The 20107-nt window shown below is 36.3% G+C and overlaps 1 protein-coding gene across 4 annotated transcripts in view; it reads right to left on the reverse strand.

The window, feature by feature from the left end:
- The window catches only part of LRRC7 (leucine rich repeat containing 7), a 499978-nt gene that overhangs the window by 137743 nt on the left and 342128 nt on the right, over positions 1-20107 (reverse strand). For all 4 annotated transcript variants that reach the window (XM_029228809.1, XM_029228810.1, XM_029228806.1 and 1 more), the window contains one exon: positions 3493-3567. In XM_029228809.1, the coding sequence (XP_029084642.1) occupies positions 3493-3567 (75 nt within the window). The remainder of the gene's footprint in view (positions 1-3492; positions 3568-20107) is intronic.

Consider the following 20107-nt stretch of genomic DNA (forward strand, 5'->3'; position numbering starts at 1 on the left):
CTGGGTGAGTCAGGCCATGGGGCTGAGTTTCTCCTCATGCCTAGAAATATGTTCCTTGGAAAACTACTGTCACTTTACTTATATCTCTCCACCCCAAGGAACTATTATGTTACCTTAGCTCATCTCTTCTAATGAGCACAGAGAGAATAATATATATGATTATGTGTCTATGTGTGTGTATATTTCTTTTTTTGTTTCATTACGATGAGAAAATTTCTTTTCTCTTTGAAGCTTCCTGAATTGCTATCTCCAGCAAACTCAATAAATATTTTGGTGTGAAGTTTCTAAATATCTTTTTTTTGGAAGCAAAATAACAATTTGGTGTTTATTTTTATCTTTCTAAAGCCTTACTTTCAAACATCTTATAAAAGCAATAGTAGCCTGGAGTGATAAAGACCTTTGAGGCCCAATGTCTCAGAGTTCTTGAGGATGCTGAATGTTGCTCCAACATCTCTCTGAACATAGAGGGGCCTACAGATGAGTGGTGGGCAACAAATAAAATGTCGAAGCCATCACAAGCAAAAGAAGATATTGGAGTTTGCTGTTTAGTCATATTTTGGTTGATTGATCTTAGAGTGATGGCCACAAGACAGAGCTCTGTAGCAAACTAATGTTTGATCATTATCTATTTGCTTCTCTGATTTATGAAAAACAGTGGAAAAATGGAAGCCCAGGCTTCCAAAAGTATTTAAAAAGTATATTAGCTTAATGTATTTTGGTACATGAACTAAAAATAAAAAGGAACATGCTTTTTTTCCCTGTGTCTTATGACAGCAGTCCCCAACCATTTTGGCACCAGGGATTCGTTTCGTGGAAGACAATTTTTCCACAGACCGGGGCGGGGGAGGGGGGGATGGTTTTGGGATGATTCAAGAGCATTACATTTATTTTGTACTTTATTTCTATTATTATTACATTGTAATAAATAATGAAATAATTATACAACTAACCATAATGCAGAATCAGTGGGAGCCCTGAGCTTGTTTTCACTTGCCACTCACTGATTGGGTTTTGATATGAGTCTGCAAGCAATCGATTTATTATGATCTCTGTGCAGTCAAACCTCTCTGCTAATGATAATCTGTATTTGCAGCTGCTCCCCAGTGCCAGCATCACTGCCTCAGCTCCACCTCAGATCATCAGGCCTTAGATTCTCATAATGAGCTTGCAACCTAGATCTCTTGCATGCACAGTTCACAGTAGGGTTCGTGCCCCTATGAGAATCTAATGTCGCTGCTGATCTGACAGGAGGCGGAGCTCAGGCGGTAATGCCAGCCATGGGGAACGGCTGTAAATACAGATGAAGCTTTGCTCGCTCACCCACTGCTCACCTCCTGCTGTGTGGCTTGGTTCCTAACAGGCCACTGACTGGTACCGGTCCACGGCCCAGGGGTTGGGGACCTCTGTCTTATAACACTAAATATTTAGGATTAATTATCCTGTGAAACTGTCAGACATGGGCTGAAGACTGCACTCAAGATTAGCCTTTCAAAGTCAAGCATGTCTAGGTAATTACATAATAACTAACTGACAGCACTGGACATTCAGGAAACCATGCCTGTTTAGGGTAGGGAGGCGTGGGTTATTCCCACAAGGAGCATCACAAAATGTGGAATTCAAGTGTACTAACTAAAGTGAGAAATCCACTTAAACTTGGCAGTATATAATAAAAAATCTACTTTTGAAGGAGAAAAAATTAGGCAGCACTGTTTTACAGAAGATTTAATCACTATTTTTCCATTTAAATAATACACTAACTAAGGGATTAGAGGTCTGAGTTGATTTCCAAGGTTGGATTTGGGGAATGGAGTAACTGTGAAAAGTAAGATGAGCCTAATTCTCATTTATACCTTCTATTGATTCTATAGCAACAGAATTTTGGAGCATCAGAGGGACAAAAGCCTCTGGAGCTGGTATAAATTACAGACCCACCATTTACTGGCTGTGTGACCTTGGCCCAGTTACTTACTCTTTCTGTTTCAGTTTCCTCATCTGTAACATGGGGTTGGTAATAAATCTGCTTCACAGGGTTGCTGTGAGAATTTGGTGAGTCATTTGTAAAATAGCTAGATAGTGCCTAGCCCATGATAAATGCTATGTAAGTGTTTTTGAATACATGAATACATTGAAGAAGCAGGTATAAACTTTTCCAACTAGACATACATTCTGATTCCTCAGTATTTGCATACGGGATTGATCACTGTCTTACTTGTTGCCCCAGGGTTAGTACATACCTTGAATATGATACAAATCAGTCTCTGCTATGTGTAGTGGAATACAGATTTGTCTCTCATGTTATATGTGAGCCCCTCAAACAAATATATTCAAGGTCATTGAGTATATTATTTTTGTAACCCTGACATTAACATGGTTTCTAGTTCATAGAGGTATATTTGTGGTTTCAAATGGTTTTTGAATAAATCAATAAATAGAAAACATGCATGCTTTTCTGTTTTGCATTTGTGATGATAGTAGAAATGTATTCCTTTGGTGAGAGGAGAAAGTATTTTTTTCCCTAATCTTTTGTCATATTTTCTTCTTTATGTGGTCCCATGCTTGTTCAAAAGAGAATAAGCTTCCTGTTCTTGTTGCTTTTGCAATCATTTAAAAAAAAATTAAATGTTAATTCAAACAAGGAATAAGTTTGACTTGGGGAATATACATCTAAATCTCAGTGGCTGAAGAATTATTACACAACCAGCTGCCCTGGCTTCTTAGCCCAATGCAAGGAGTTTAGAGTTGGCTTTCACCAGAGACCCTTGTGGTTGTTGTTGGTGGTGGTGGTGGTGGTGTGTGTGTGTGTGTGTGTACATGCTTATATTCAAGTGCATGTGTTATGAGTGGTAAGAAGCAGTGTTTTATGGAAAGCCATTCTCTCACTGGATGAAAAAGGAATGAATAGTCACACTCAATGAGTTGACTGATAAACCTACTTTTCAGGAGGTATTATTGGATGTTCTGTTAGTTGAGAAGAAAAATCGATTCTAGTTTAACTTTCTATTTTTAACAATTTATGCTCCTTGCCTTTTTCAAAAACTCAAATATGTTCTATTGGAAATCACCTGAACCAAGAGAGAGAGATTTGTTTTGTGCAAGAGCTCTAACAATATGAGCAGAAACCATTATCTAGTTACCTACAAGAAGGTTGCTTTTGTAAAACTAAGACTTGGTATTATGTATAGCATTGTTTTTCATTTAACAATATGAACGTTTCAGCTTTTGAGAAACAGTAAATAGGGAAGGAGATGAAAAATATACACCTAAGAGAACACTAAAATTTTTCATACATTTTACACACCTATAACACTCATAAAAGTTATATGAAATATTAAAAAAAATTACTGAAAAACACTTGATGATGGAACACTCCTAACAAATGTTTAACTTTGAAATGAAAACACTGGGATTTAAGATATAAGATTAACCATTATCAGTTACAATTAATATACAGCATAGATGCTAGACAACATGGCATAATAAAAACTTACATACCCCAGGTAGCACTTGCAATGCATTATTATCCATCCACAGCTCCCTTAAATTTTGTATTTGATCCAGAACTTCAGGCTAGGAGAGTAGTAGGGAGAAAAGAGAGAGGAGAAGAAAACTAAATTAGTCTTTTCTTGTCACAATACAAGATGTAATTTCTTGGATCTGGAACTTTGATTTGGGAATCTAGTGTTAATCCTATAAGAAATTCCAAGTTTAACAGACCTCTTCCAGCAAAACTGGTAATCCCTGAGGTAGCCAACCTAGTTTATGTGGAAACAATCAGAACAACAATAATAAAAGTTAAAATCTATTACTCTCCCTTAACACCCTACAATTATCCTTTGTAGTATTTATTATACTCTACTCTGTCTTCTTCACTAGAGTATAACTGTTTGAAGGGCAGAGTAATGTTTGGTTTTTAATCACTGTATCCTCATATCCCCATTGTTTGCCATGGTACTTGGTAAACAGTAGGTTTCTATCATATGTGTGTATTAACACCATACACACAAACATCTCCCTCCCCTCGCCCAGCTCCCAGGCATTACATTACCATGATGTGTTAATAGTATAAACCCACTCTAAGAAAGATAAGAAATCTTTTCATTTACTCAACAAATAATTAGTTGTTGAATAGTGAGGATGCCTACTACGTGAAACACACAGTGCAGGATCCACAGTTATTCAAACTCAGTTCCTGCCTGGAAGTAGCTGATGATCTAATTGGGGAGACAAATGCATATAAATAACTAAAACACAAGGCATCATATGGGAGAAAAGAATAATGTAGAGAAGTCCAGAGAAAAAAGAGAGATAATATAATCAAGGTGTAACCTACAGTGCATAATGAAACACTTTAACTCCCTAACTAGAAGCTGTCTCTAGCTTCTATCTCCTGGGCAGCAGACTATATATAGAAGAGAGAGGTTGTTATTGCTGCCAGCATCATTTCTTGATTTATGATGACCTCTTGTTGTTTTCTCTTCAGAAATCATCCCCTCCCTCACCCTAAGGCCACCTGCTTCCTTTGAAGTTGAATCCTTTTTACCACTTCAGGGAACTGACAAAGGCCTAAGCTAATTAGTGCATTATCTTCACCTGGCCACAGGGTTTGGCTCAAGGATCCATTCAGAGCAGATAAGAAGAAATGTTCTCTGACTGGGACTTCTGGGGAAAAGACTTGCTCTTGCCTGCTGGATTTGAAACTGGAAGGGTACAGTCCTGGGGGCTTCAGGCATGAGGAAAGGGGCAAAGCCTGTTTGAGTTAAAAGATGGATCCTGATGACATCATATAAGTCTAGAATTAAGCCACACCTGAAGTCAGATTTTTTTGTCTCTTCCAACCGAAAAAATTATCACTGAAAGAAGATACAACCATAGTTTAATAAAATTTGAGACCTAATTAGGAAAGCCAGTGTATTTGATAGAATACTTGTGGAAAAGAATGGAATTATATCAATGTTACTATTAGACTATTGATAATTGTGGGTCAGTACAATACACTTCAGAGACTTCCAGGACTACTTTGGCAATAGTCTCTGATACATTTAGCCTGCAATTGCAGTGGAACGTGGTACTATTCCTGGGAGAAGTTTCATTTATAAGAAGCATCAAAACTTAAATTTATGACAGGGAAAAAAAGGACTGCATGAGTAAGTGCGGGGGGATACTTTGTGTAGGAAATATTCCACTGTCACTTAGATCATAGGGAACAGGTAGTGAACTACTCCATCTCTGTGCTGGAAAACATCGGTCACATGATGCAGTTTTTCTAAGCCCAGGCATCATGCAGACTTTAGGAGAAGAGAAAGAGTTGCATACCTGATAAGTTCAACACAACTTTATGTATGTAATAAGATAGAGATTAGTGTATAAACTTGAAACAATGAATCTTATTCAGGATGGACTAGATTATGCTGTGGTAACAAATTAATCCTGAAATCTCAGTGTCTTAACACAACAGGATTACTTCTTACCCCATGATCTTGTGTTACCTGCAAATCAAGACTTCCAGAAGAGCCAAAGCAGGAACGACTATGGAAAACTAGCCACTGCTCTTAAAGATCTCAGGCTGGAAGTGACACTTAATCACTTCTGCTTATAGCTCATTGTCCAGAACTGTTTATATGGCTAGGACCTAAGTTTAGGGAAGACTGGGAAATGTAGGAGGAATTCATGGAATATTTGGTGAACACTACTGCCCCTGCCACACAGTGACACCATATGAGAAAAAGAATGACAAGAAGGAATATATAGTACTTTCATAATTTAGTTATCACTTCATTCAGTAAGTACTTATTAAACAGCTTCTAAGTTCCAGGCACTGCACTAGAGTCATAATGCATGGTATGGTCTCTGCCTTCAAGAAACCCATCGTCTATCTCTTGAGCAAACATACAAAGAACAAATACATGACATTATGGGAATATAAAGAAGGGGGTACCTATATGCTTTAGTATTGAGGGAAACCAGACATGGATTCATGGAACTGAAATATGAAGGAGCTGGTCAGAAGAGAGGAGAGGAGAGGAAACACATTTTAGCCAGAAGCAGAGTGGTGAGAAACAGCATGGTGTAGGAATGGTAACAACAGGCAGTTTGCTTTACACGACTGTCAAGTTTAAAAAGGAGTAAGTAGCAGAAAATGAGCCTAACAAAAGAAGATGCCGGTCTGTGAAGGCCTCATGTTTTGTTAGGGAGATGGGACTTTACCTTATGGTCTAGAAGTATAAAAACTTTCTAAAGGAAGGTGATTTTGGCAGATCAATGTTTTATATGTATCACTCTATCCTGGTGGAAAAAAGAAACAAAGAAACCAGAAAAGCTTATTAGGACTAGTAATAAAAGAGATAATGAGGAATAAAGATAAGTTGGATTCAGAAAACGCTTAGAAGATGCATGGCCCCCAGTTTCCCAGTACTTAGTAGTGCCACCAATGGAGTTGCAGAATTTGGAGGTAGGAGCAGATTTATGAAAGAGACTGAATTTAGTTTTGATCATGATTAGCTTTAGGTTCCTGTGAGACACAGGTGGAGATGTCCAGAAATCAGGTGGCTATTAAAATCTGAAGCTTAAGGAATAGGTCTGTGCTAAGGTTGTACGACTTAGGCATTTTGTGGAAATAGAAACCCATGTGGATGAGCTACCTACGGGGAATGTGAAGGGACTCAGAGGTGCAGGTGACCGAGGAAGGAGCCCTGTGGAACACTAACACTTGAGAGTTGAAAACAGGAAGTGCTGCTGTCAAAGCCCATTAACAATTCCCAAGAAATAAAAATAGGATCTTGGTAATAAAATAAATTCTAACCTTTTTTTCCTTTGTACTTCGTCTAGTTTCACTTGCTCATAGGGTGTCGGGTGCAGAGGCCTTGCCCCCCGCACTTCAGACTAGAGTTCCTCGTGCAAAACAGCTGAGCCCAACACGTCAGCTCTAGGCCATGTGCAGAAGTGCCGTGCGTGATACCGAAGTCCAAGATGGCGGCAGTGGGCCATGTGCAGAGACGCTGTACCCAGCACTGCGATCTGGAGTGACTACCGGAAGCAGCACAGCTGCACCAGACCCAGGAGAACGCTGCCCCTGCCCTGTTGAGGAGACCCCTATGAAGCAGCCCAGCCCATAGCCCGTAGGGGAGAACTTGTGCTCTAGGGCACGAGCTCGCACCTCTCCATTCTCTTATCAAAGAATAAAGCTTTCCTTTGCTTCGGAACCGAACTCAGTCTCATTCTATTGGCACAAGCAACACCAAGCAGAAGGACCCTTGTTGGGGCCCGACTCGAAAGGGTCAGTAACAGAAGGGCAAACTACAGAAGAAGTCAAGAAGAAATGGAGTCCAGAGGAGTTTAAAGGGTTATTAAAGTCCAATGAACAGAATTGTGTTAAGAATAAGTAAGTGAACAAGAGTATCATACACTGGAGACGTGTCCAGTAAAATAAGAGATGAAGATGCCCACTCAATTTTGGAAATAGCAACATGCTGGTAACCTTACTGATAGCCATTTCATGTGATAACTGTATTATAGTGGGTTGAAGATAAATGAGGCAAATAAATGCGGACAATACAGATAGAATATTCTTTGTAAAGTTTGGATGAGAGGTGAGGAGAGAAGTTGTGGGGCCAGGTAGAAATTGAGGAAGTTGAGAAAAAAGAAAGCTGATAGGAAGTCACTAGCAACGAGGAACAGATTAAGGACAGACAAAATGGTATAAAATTAATGGAGTAAATTCCAAGAGGTGACAAAAAAGATGGGATTGATAGCACAAAAAGAGGGTCTGCTCTTGAATAGAAGTGAGACACCTCACTTACTGAGACTCAAGGGAAGGTAGTAAGGTTGATGTGGTTGTAGGTGGGCATGGTGGGGGAAGGCTGGAAGTTGAGAGGGAGCATGTCTGAAGGTCTCAAATTCTCTTAATGAAGTAAGGAGCAAGGTAATCTGTTGAGCTGGCAGGGCAAGAATTTTCTATACGAAGAGCATTTTGGGAGAATGGTTCATACTGGAATCGTTGGAGGGGAATCAAAGAGGAAATTAAGGGCAATCAAAAGAGCTCTATCGGGCTTCCCTGGTGGCGCAGTGGTTGAGAGTCCGCCTGCCGATGCAGGGGACACGGGTTCGTGCCCCTGTCCGGGAGGATCCCACATGCCGCGGAGCGGCTGGACCCGTGAGCCGTGGCCGCTGAGCCTGTGCGTCCGGAGCCTGTGCTCCGCAACGCGAGAGGCCACAACAGTGAGAGGCCCGCGTACAGCAAAAGAAAAAAAAAAAAAAAAAAGCTCTATCAATGGTAAGGAAACTGACAGTCTAGGAAAAAACAGAAGAAATAGGAGATTTCAGGTTTCCATGAGGTCAAAGAGGAGTATAGTAAGAGTGACAGATTGAGAGAAGTGGAAGGATAAAAAATTAGAATGAGAGAGCAAAAGTTCAGAGTTTAAGATTTCTGAAGTAGTTCCAGGCAATGAAAAAATTCAAGCTTGTAACCCTGGGTAGTATGACATCTTGGTGTGTGTGGGCAGGGGAGGACGCTGTGGGAACATAAGGTCTTGCATGATCTCTGAGGGTTTGGGTAACCTTTGGTGGACTGCATAGTTTGCTCCCCTGGCTGTGTTACAAAAAGTGGCAGATAAAACTGATCAATTATACCTCTAAAATACCTCTCACAACGGGTTCTACTGGGGACCCTAGACATCTAAGACAACTAGGAGAGGGATTACTGCTGCTAACCTATATTTCTACTTTATTTCAAAAGTTCCCATTTAATTTATTTAATAATATAATAAGGTAATAAGAGTCCTACTTTACAGATGAAGAATCTGATAATCATTTTCTGGGGAAAATGAGAATAGTTTGATGAGGGTTGCATAACTGCAGCTGGGATTATTACTCAAGTCTCCTGGCTCCAAAAATGACATCATCTTACAGCTTAAGACTGAAATTCTGAAATAATGAAGAATGCTTGTGATCACAAACACCCAATAAAGAAAGTAAAGCATATGCTGGATTTCTAAAAAAAGATAATATTTTTACTACTGGATGTTATAATAAAATATGTCACAGAGGAAATCTCAGCAACTTTCTAATAAAAACAGAGACAAAATGTATTCAGCAGATCAATACATAACCTTGCTGAAACAACATGAAGATGCAATGACGTCTCATGACCAATAGACAATTTTAAAGTGGATCTCGGAGCTAAACTAAATGGCTTACACCCAACCAAACACATAAATTGCCTTTTTTCATACCGCTTAATTTCATTCTCAAAGTCAATTGTTTGTATTAAAAATGAGTGAATTAAATCAAGAATGGCTTGGCATATTCAATGCTGATGAAGGTGCTGTGAGCTGGGCACTCACATAAACTGCTTTGATGATTATAAATTCGTTTGGTCTTTTAGGAAAACATTTTCAAATATGTATCAGTTCTCAAAAGTGTTCACGTTGCTTCGGGGCAACTATCTTACTGAAATCATCTGAAATATGGAAAAAACTTATTGCAGAAAAATTTCATTGTAGAATAATTAATAATATTAAAAAGTTGGTCACGCTTTAAATAAACTACAGCATAAGGAAAGAGATAACCAAATTATGATAAAATATGTTGGTATAGCATATAAAAATGAAAATGAATTATCTATATTTTTATGTAAGATATACCCTGCAAATAAGAGCGAATGAAAAACAAGTTTAGAAAATTTGTATAGCACAAATCAATTGAACATAAATTTTAAAAAGTTATATATTTATGAATACATAAACATACAGTAAAAATAGGAATATATAGAATAGATGCACACCAAATTAAAAACAGTAATTGTTCTGGGATTGGAGTAAGAGTAGGAAGGAGAATATAAAATATTTCTACTTGATCTACAGTGTTTTATTTCTTTACAAAAAAAATCTAACTCAAATACAAAAAATAGTTAACATTTGTTCCTTTTGGTTGGCAGGTGTTTAATATATTACTTTAAAATTTTTATATTTGTTTTCATTTTTAAAACATTAGAAAAATTATGATGGAATAATGATTAATTTTTTTCTTCATTTGCATTTCTTCTGTACTTTCCAAATTTCCTACAGTATATAGGCATTAATTTAATAAAAAATTAGAGAACATTTCAATGTCTTGTCTTACATTTACACTTACCTAAACCACTGTAGAATTATCTTTGAAGTGATCTTATTTTTATTAGCTGAAATGAGCTAAGAAAAGGGTTACATCAGTTTTAACAAAAATAGAACATATATTTTCCATGACTACAACAAATTCAAATAACTCCTGTCATGTATATGCAGTTTTATTCTGTTCTCTTGATATGACTATATGTGTTACTTTTATTCCACTAATTTCGATAATAGAGTTTGATTATATTTATCTATACACCTATTAAATTTTTTCTTCCAATAAGGTTAAGAGAAATGTTCACTGAAAAACATAACATCTGACATTTATCTAATTTTATCAAAATTAAACTAGGAAACTTTAAAATTTAAAAAGAGAACTTTACATTTGAAATGTCTTAAAATTGTTGAGATTACCTGGCAGATACTGTAATAACAAAACTTTGTTATTCCCAGAAACTATGCAGAACTGGAAGGCAACAGTATGGAACCTGCTTCAAAATGCTGACAAATACACTAGAAAGTGGTTTCTCAAATCAATAAGCGTAAAATAACCAACGCAAATTTAAAAAATTATATTCTCCAATCAAAATGACCCAATTATGATATTTCATTGAGATGTTTCAGTTATTATAGTTTTTCTAAATTTTGAGATCAATACTTTAAAGTATTATTTTATTTTTTTTACTTTTACCATTTTTGTTTGATAACGTTAGAGTTTGCAATTTGCCGAGGAAACATGACTACATTTTAAGAAACTTTCCCTCATTTTCCTTCAATTTTTTATTTAATAATACACTTAGCTTATTACCAGCTCTATGGCTCTCACAGCTGGGAAATATTTTATTTATGAATTCCATGGTGCACTGTGGAAACTCTTTCTGATACACAAAATAACTAAAACTGTTCAGCTCTTGATGACAAGCCTACTTGTTCATTCTCTCAATTGTTCTGTCCTACATGCCTTTAGACTGTTTAACTTGTTCAGTTAATTTCTTTGGAGATAAAAACGTTAGCTCCATAGAGTCCGAGCCTATTTCCAGTTTACATTAGTTTCATGTTTCTCAATTTTATTTCAGATGTCACTCCTACTAAAATGTTCATAAATTTTAAAGCTTTGGTTTTGGTTTAATTACTGCAATTAGGTAACATGTAGGAAAATATTTTTATATTTCAGAAATTATTGAATAAATAAATAAATAAATAGGCATTCTTAACAACAATAATAAAATGCATTGCTGAGAAAATCAGATTAATTTATAATTAATTAAAACACTTTTAGCCATAAACTAATAAGAATGTAATACATTCCATTTAAATAATCAAGTGAATATATTGATGGCACACAGGAAGTAATCCACAGATGACATGATGTCGAGAGGGAGAGACAATCCATTGAATGACTGAATTAGTATCCAAAATAATCTGAAAATATTGGAAGACTCATTAATTTTCATTTGTTTATAAATACATTCATTCAATCAAGAAGTACTATGTACCCCATGCAAAGAAGGCACTATGAAGGTCTTTGGGAATTTAATTCAGACTGTAACAGGGCTGTCCCTACATCTTTTCTGTCAATGTCCTGTTCTATATGCAACATATGTGGGCTGTTGCCCTCTAAGTGCCTAAGCATTAAATGTCTTCAACAAACTAGAGTTTATTCAGAATATCTGGAAACCATGCCATAGGAGAAATGGTTAAAATGCCTTAAACTGTTGGGCTGAAAAATGGAAGATGTAGGTGTCAAAGATACCCATCTTTGAGTACCTGAGGGTTGCTGTAAGGAAGAGGGGTTGGGTTTGTTCTCTCTTCACCCCCAGTTCAGAACTAGAATCAATGAGGAAAGTTGCAAGAAAGTGGATGTAAGTAAGTATTACACAGGAGTGACTTTTTCCCAGTTAGATCTCTCTAAAATGAAATAGTCTAATTTCCTTTAGGAGACAGTGACTCTTCTCTTAAAGGAACACATAGCTCCATAAGAAGATATAAATAAAAAGAACAAAGCAATTACAACAACAAAAGCTAATTTCTATTGGTCACTTGTGACATTCAGGCACTTTTCCAAATGCATTTACATAGATTATTCTCCGTGAATCTTCACAACTATCATTGGACAGGTGGGTACTATTATTGGACAGGCAGTAAGCAGAATGATTAAGAGCATGGTTTCAGGAGCTAGCCTGAGTCCAGACCCAGGCTTTGTCACTTACTTGCTGTCAAATGTTGGCTCAGGTTCCTCTTCTGTAATAGGTAGATAACAGGAGTACTCCCCACATGGGGGGATAATGAGGAATAACTGCTACAACATTTAAAGTGCTTAGAATAGTGCCTGATTCTAAGTGTTAGTGCTCAATGCTCAGTGTGTGTTAGCTATTATCCCCATTTTATAGACAAGGAAATTTAGGCATAAAAAAGCAAATTACCATGCCCAGAAATATATGGCTAATATACACAGAAGGCAAGAGCATGATCTTGAAGTTTTGTAAGATATGATGAATAAGGTTCAAAAGGAGATGAGTATTCCAGAGAAAAGATATGGTTCACATCTAGCATGATGCTACTTGGGCAGGTAGCCTTAGAATGAAGGTGCCAAAAGAGATCAGATGTTAAAGACAGATTTTAATTTACTGAACAATTTTACTCGGTTAATATTTATTAAGAGTCTATTATGTACCAGGCACTAGAGAAAGAGTAGTAAACAAAACAACCAAGCTTTCACGGAGATTACATTCTGGTGTTTCACGTTTCCTAGGCTGGGTCCTACAAAATGTTATTAACAACTGGACAAGGGAAGCAATTCTGGTTTCATGCTTTCCAATTTAATGTACTACCCTCTACCTAGATTGCAAACTTTGATGACCTTGTCTCAATCTAAATTTAAGGGTGAAAACTGTATACCAAATACATTCTTGTCTCATAATTTGAATTGGTCTTCTTGCCTTTCTTCTCCAAAGAACTGCAGCTACTTCCTTCCTCCGCCCTCTGGCTACACTACAGCCAGTAGCCCATTTCATTATGTCCACTCTTGCTTGAAACAGTTTTTCCATTATCCAAAGAATACAAGGCCCACATACCTTGACCATATCAGACAAAATGACCCTCATCTGACCTTTGTTTACTTCTCAGCCTTTTCTTTCACAGCACCCTCAGTTAAACGTGAGCCTCAAGGAAAACCCAGCTCTTTGCTGTTCTCAAAGGCATCAAGCTTTATCTTGCAGTCTGGTCTTTGCGAATGTTGTTCTTAAAGCCTGTTCACCTGATCCCTGACTGGGTTAAGAATCCTTCCTTCTGTGTTGGTGTCCCTACTGTAGCACTTTGCAAATTACACTGTAAGATCTTTGAAGCAGGAAAGTGAATCTTGTTCACCTCTGTATCTCCAATTCCTTCCATGGTAATTTGTGCATGCTAGTGCTTCAAAATTTCCATCTGAATTGAACAAAACAATCTATCTTCATAATCAGTCTTTTCCTCTACATTATCTCAGTAACTCCCTCCCAAGTTCCCACTTAAAATTTGTCATCACAAGTATATGTATCACTTTTGAAGTCTCAATTGCAAATATACCACTGGCTGACCATAATCTCCTATACTTCCAGTTCACTTACTCCAGTACCCTAGAACTCCCTAGCAGAAGTTATTGATATGATATATCACTGATATGCTAAATTTACCTTTATTTGCCTATCTTTCTTTCCTTACCACACGGAGATTCATGATAAACATTCCATCATTATAAACAGTTTCCCTCAAACATCTCTCAGCAGATGTGTCCTCTTTCCTTCTGTCACATTTGCCTAGATGAAATTAGTGTTTGTTGAATCCAACTTTCCGCCTTTTCTGCTACTGCACCAGGATTAGTTGAAGAAAATCACACTTTGTTTGACTGGTTTTACTGTAAATTCATGACAAGTACCTGAAATGTGGACTGAATACTGACAGGCGACCCAATTACTTTTCCCTGAGAAGTTACTTTTCAACTCTCTGAGACTATTATAGTTCTTCAATCTTGGATCCTCCTCCTACCCCAGCTTATAACTTAGCCTATAGTTCTCTGAAACAAATGAACAAGCAAACACACCATCTGAGGTAGATTTATTCCAAAGGTAATGAAGCTTAAGTTTCAGGCCTCCCACACACATGGCTAGAAAAATTTGCAGAGGAATATATTTTAAAAACAATTAGTTAAGATTCCTGTTGTTTGCTACATTGACTTTCCCTCCATCATAGTTCCTTGGGTGCAATGTGGCACAATTGGAATTGTGTTTAGTTGAAGCTGAGTTGGGGATACATTTAGTTTGGATTTAGTGCATTATGTTTATGTGTTTTGTAGTCACTTCTGGAGTTTTCTTTCACTAAGCACCTCTGGCCCTCCCAAATTTGTATCCCCTTTTGTCCATTTGAGATCTGGATCATATCTCTTCCATCTTTTCTTGTCTTTGCAGGGATCCAGGCCTGGAGTAATCTTTTTTCCAACACACATCAATCTCTGTCTCTACTAGGTCACCTCCAGCCACATTCAAACATGATTTAGTTTGTCTCATGGCCTGTATAGTCCCTTCCAGCTACTTTTCCATTTGTTTGCTCTTCTTCACAGAGACACTTTAGAAAAAGTTTGGCCACGATTTACCTTTGCTTTCTTATGTCCCATTTACCCTTCAAGCCACTCTGCTGTGTCCCTGAAAACTGCTCTTGTGCAGTTTTAGGGCTGGGGTCCCTAAAATATGGCTACATGAGTCAGACTTTTAGCTGCTAAAGTCAGACAATAAAGGATAAGTAGCAAATCAGGGGAAAAAAAAACAATCTTAAATGTAAAAATGAAAAACTTATATTAAAGACTAATTGATTAAAGAAAATTTTATAGTTATAAGTATTTTCAGGATACAGAAAAATATTTGCAGTTGCCAGTGCAATTTTAAATTCTAGAATTGTTAGGTGATATATGGATGTTCATTTGTGAAAATTATAATTATGGTAAACTATAATTTCTATGTTTTACCTATTTTCTCTCTTATTAATGTTTGAAATGTTGAAAATACAGACATATACTTTTAGATACACCATATTCTATAATTTACAATTCCTACGAGCTAATCTATGAAAATATCTAAAATTGTTTTATTTCCTCTGTATCAGATAAATATTTTTTCCAATATAGTTATTTTACTGAATGAAAAACAAACCTGAGTCACTATTTTTTTTATTTATTGCTGTTAGTCAAGCCCGCTCCATAATGTGGATTAATTTACAATAGCAGTGAGAAATATTTTTTAATGAAACTGCTAAGATGTACATAAGAATCTATGTATAGCATTAGTTCTATTTTTTATAGATACTGGAAAAATTCTTTTTATTTTACTACTTGATGATAGCATTATTGGATTTTACTTATTTAATACAGTGAAAGTTAGTTTATCTGGCAAACCAATAACCTGAAATCTCTTTAAACTGTTAGTTCCACACTCATTATTGTAAGCCTCTGGAGCAGGGCTTACATCCCTGAATCCCTAACACTTAGCAGTGCACTTGTTGCAAAAATGTCAGCAATGACCCTTGAAGGTCAAACAGATGTACTGCAAAACTGATTTACTTTCTGAATCATAAAAGACTCCTTCTATTCAGAGTGATTTCAATGTAATTCAGAATTTAAATGCTTTGAAAATCAGTAATCAATATCTGGTGTATAAGTAATTAGTTTTCTATTAAGTATATAATGCCCAATTACTTGAACAAAAAATAATACAGAAATTATGTCACCAATCTGTTAAACAGTAAGAAATGCAGCAAATAAGAAACTGGATTGTCAAGTATGCATGCATATCTTTTCTGCTTGAAACCCAGTAAATGATAAGGCAGATCATTATGCCTTACATCAGTGGAAGTTAGAACCTATATTAAAAATTGTAAATCTTTCCATGTGAAGATCATTTTGTTAAGTGTTTGGTAGCAAGAGTAGCTCATTAGAGGTAGGCAAGAACAGAGTCAAGACAAGACCCATTCATATTTGGGTTCCAAAGTCATCCTGTCTTCAATTTGTAGCAATTAGGAAATGCTAAAAATGAGTCAACACCATTATATCCCTACCACTTAGCTTTATGCTTAATAAATATGTGATAACTGAAAAAAAGAAAAAAAATAGTATTATCTATCAGTAGAAGCCTTTAACCATGCTGCATTTTAGTGTTCCCATTAGAGAAGTGGAAACACTTGTATCAATACTTATCCTACTTTACTTCACTACATAGTAATGGCATTTACATCAATAAAATCTTGTGTTACACATCAAAAGATTTTAAACTGTATTTTGAGAAATATAAATACTTTAAAACATTATTAGAGCTCCATGGGTTATTTTAAATAGAATTTTAGTTATTAAGTGTGCATATTTTAATTTTATTACCCTTAACATATTATAGTTTGTTTTATTTATTACTCCTGAATATGTCATCCTCTACATTTACAATACATTCTAATATTTACTATTCGCTTATACATTTATTCTCAATTAAAGATCAGATCAGAACACAAGAGATATAAATATTGCTGCATATTTACTATGTTTGTTTGACCATATCTCACACAAAACAATATGAACTGGTAAAGAAAATTTATATCATTCTACAACATCTATCCCTAAACCTGTTTACTCTAATACTTATTATCTTAATAATAATAATAAATAACTAAATCTAGCAACTTCTAATACTTCTCAGTATTAGTATTAAAACTTGGAATATTTACTTGTAAGTATTCTAACTGGCCGTTTCTGAACATTTAACAAGTACTTACCGAGCACCAAGCTCATGTCCAGCACTCTGTTATGGGATATAGGTGCATGTGCATGTGGGGAAGGGAAAACTCAAGAGTATTGTGATATGATTTTAACATCTCATTGTTTCTACATTTGCTTTAAAACACTTTAATAGTCTTGGTTTTATTTTTTTCTGCACAAATTCTATCATGTGAACTACACCAATAAATTTTATATTTTTTAATAGTTTCACATAACAGTTGAATGAGCTGTTCGCCAGGGTATATATCTGTCAATAGGGTTCTACATCAATATACCCAAATTATTCTTATGGTACTGTGCTGATTTCTTTATTAATTCCCATTTGAGAGCTAATTGCTGCTATGTAATTTAGTAAAATTATATTATGTATTGGTGCAATCTACAAGGATCAAGGTTATGTAATTTGAAATTACATGCTCGATTATTTTGTTTGTCACTATAAAAAATATGGTACATTTTATCAGACAAATCTTTCTTTTATATTGCAAATGAGCAATGAGTTTTGAGGTTACAACTCAAATCAATTTGTATTGTATCAACTTTAATGAGAAATTTCCTTACCTATGTAATCTTGCCTACTATTTATATTCTGGAACTCCCTGAGCTGTCGTCACATACTTACACCTTACCTACCTAGCTTTCCACCTTCACTCTTGTTACTCCCTCTCAATCTATATTGCAGTCACTCATCATGTTCCTTTCTACTATCCCTTCTGCCCAAAGTGCTTTTCCTCCTTTTCTTTGCCTGGCTAATTTCCACTCATCCTTTAGATTTCAGTTCAAGATCACTCCTTGAGGAAAGTCTTTGTATGGCCAAACTCTATTAGATGATCCTCAACACTTGTCATGGCTGGAATTTTACATTTCTGAATGCATTTGATTAATATTTGCTTTCCTCACTAGACTATCAACTCCACAAGGGCAGGGACTATCTCTGTTTTCACTTTATTTTGGATACTGGGAGTCTGACAGAGTGATCAATAAATGTATTCATCCAACAGATTTGATTGACCGCTTAACATACTTCAAGCACTGTGCTTAGTGTGGGGGATATGACGGAGAATAAAACAAAGTCATAGAGCTACATTCATTCATCCAAGAATGAATGAATGAATTAATAACTTGTTGATACTAATTTTCCCATATCAACCTCTCTTCCATGTAAGAATGAACCTTTCAATTTGTGTCATGCACATTGTGCTTTACCAGTAACATTTTATGTACAGTGCTTTGCAAGTAGTAGATTGCTAATGACCATTTGCCAACTTGATGAATAAACTCGTGTCCCACTGGATTAATTGCAGATGTATAGGTCAAGGCTGGCTATGTCACAGGAACAAAGGAATATATTTTAACTGCAAATTTATTATCTTTTTTGTAACAAGTTATTCTTTTCTTCATGTGTGAACAGAATGATTTCTTAAATTTTTGCCTATCATTATTATGGTTATTTAATGTTCAAATTCATATTAGCAAGTCAATAAGGAATACTGCTAAAATATGAATTCCTACAAACATGATGTGAAAAAAAGTTTCCCAGGTTTCCAGTTGTAACATATGCTATGGTCTATGTTTTTCTTTTTCATATGGAGTTGTGAACAGACGTTTGGGCAGGTTAATTCTGTACTAAACCTTGTACCTCTATATGTGCCGTGCTGGCCAAGTCAGCACTGTAGCTCTCTCGTTGGTCATTAATCACCTCAAAACCACTTATTTTTGCTATTATTAAATTAAAATGAAAATGAGAGTTCTGCTAACAAAAGCTTATTTTATACAGTGGGGAAGCAGCCTCATCTCTCATTCCTCTGCCATGAGAACTTTTACTCTTGTTACACTAATCTAATAATAAACCCTCAGCACGCTTGTGTTTCCCCATCTCTATCTATTCTTGTGATCATATCAATCTCTTGGCCAGGATGCTCTCACCCCTCCCCACCCATCCAAAACCAGCTCATTCTTCGTGGCCCAGCAACTTCTGTGCCTAAGGGAAAGCTAAAATTACATCAGTCATCCCATTAACATACATCAGCTCCACAGTGTTTGAGTTTCTATGTTCGAACAGCTAGGCCATATACTTAGGGAAAATACAAAGATTAGGTAGTCACATGTCTTTCCCTTATGATGTTATAGTTTAAGAGAGCAAAAAGGTCAGCATTCACTCAATAAATACTAACTGGTGACCATTTTAAAATTTGCTGTGGATAAGAATCATCTGAAGAGTTTGATAAAATGTAGATTCTTGGGCTCCTTATGAAACCCACTGAATCAGAATTTCTGAGAGTGTGACCCAGAAGTCAAAAATTTTAACAAGTGTTGATGGTAATTTGAACATGCTTCTCTACTATACATGGCTTGCATAGGGCGGTTACTAAGATGAATGAACAGATTCTCTGCCCTCAAGGAGCTCACATCCTAGTTAGGGCAGGTGGTTAATCACAATGCAAATGAAATATTATGTAATTATTACATTAAAAAATAGAATAGGCTTGTAAGCCAGTTTCAGGGACCATAGGGGATGGAAAGAATCAATAGTACTGGATGCACTGAAACTACAAGTTAGCCTCATTGGGTTCTGAGGAATTAAAATCCCTTTAAGACAATATTCATCAGGAAGTAGAGGAGGTAGAAAGAAAGGTTGTTCTCTGTGACCATGCATCTACATGGATAGGGACAAGTATGACATAAGAAAGAAAGTAATGGGGGCAGTGGAGGTCTCCTTAGAGAGGCATTTATAGGAGGGAAAGATTATTTCTAGCTAGTAACATAAGGACATTGTTGAGGAGGTGCTGCATTGGAGCTGGGTCTTGAGGAAGGGTAAGGTGTACAAACTATAATATAGACATGAGCATGAAGGAAAGCAAGGATATTCCAGAAGGAAGAATTAGAACAAGCAGGGACACAGAAGAAGGAAAGCAAGCTGAAGGCAGGGAGAATAGCAAGCAGTTTAATTTGGCTTAGAAAAGGGTATGAGAAGGATAACTTTCTTATAGTTGTAGATTTAGGGAAACACTCTAGGAAGGTAAACCAGACCAATCTTAGGGAACCTTGAGTACTAGACCTCAGAGTAGCATTTACTCTTTGGACAACTTATTTGACACAATATATGTTACTTTTTATACCTTGTCTCCCCAACAAGCTGATATTTTCCTTGAAGGCATGGGCATGTTTCACGTTTCCTTCAAAATCCCTCAGAATGTAGCACAACGTCTAG

The sequence above is a fragment of the Monodon monoceros genome, unplaced genomic scaffold, assembly GCF_005190385.1.
Source record: "Monodon monoceros isolate NGI ecotype Baffin Bay Population unplaced genomic scaffold, NGI_Narwhal_1 Super_Scaffold_18, whole genome shotgun sequence".
Taxonomy (NCBI): domain Eukaryota; kingdom Metazoa; phylum Chordata; class Mammalia; order Artiodactyla; family Monodontidae; genus Monodon; species Monodon monoceros.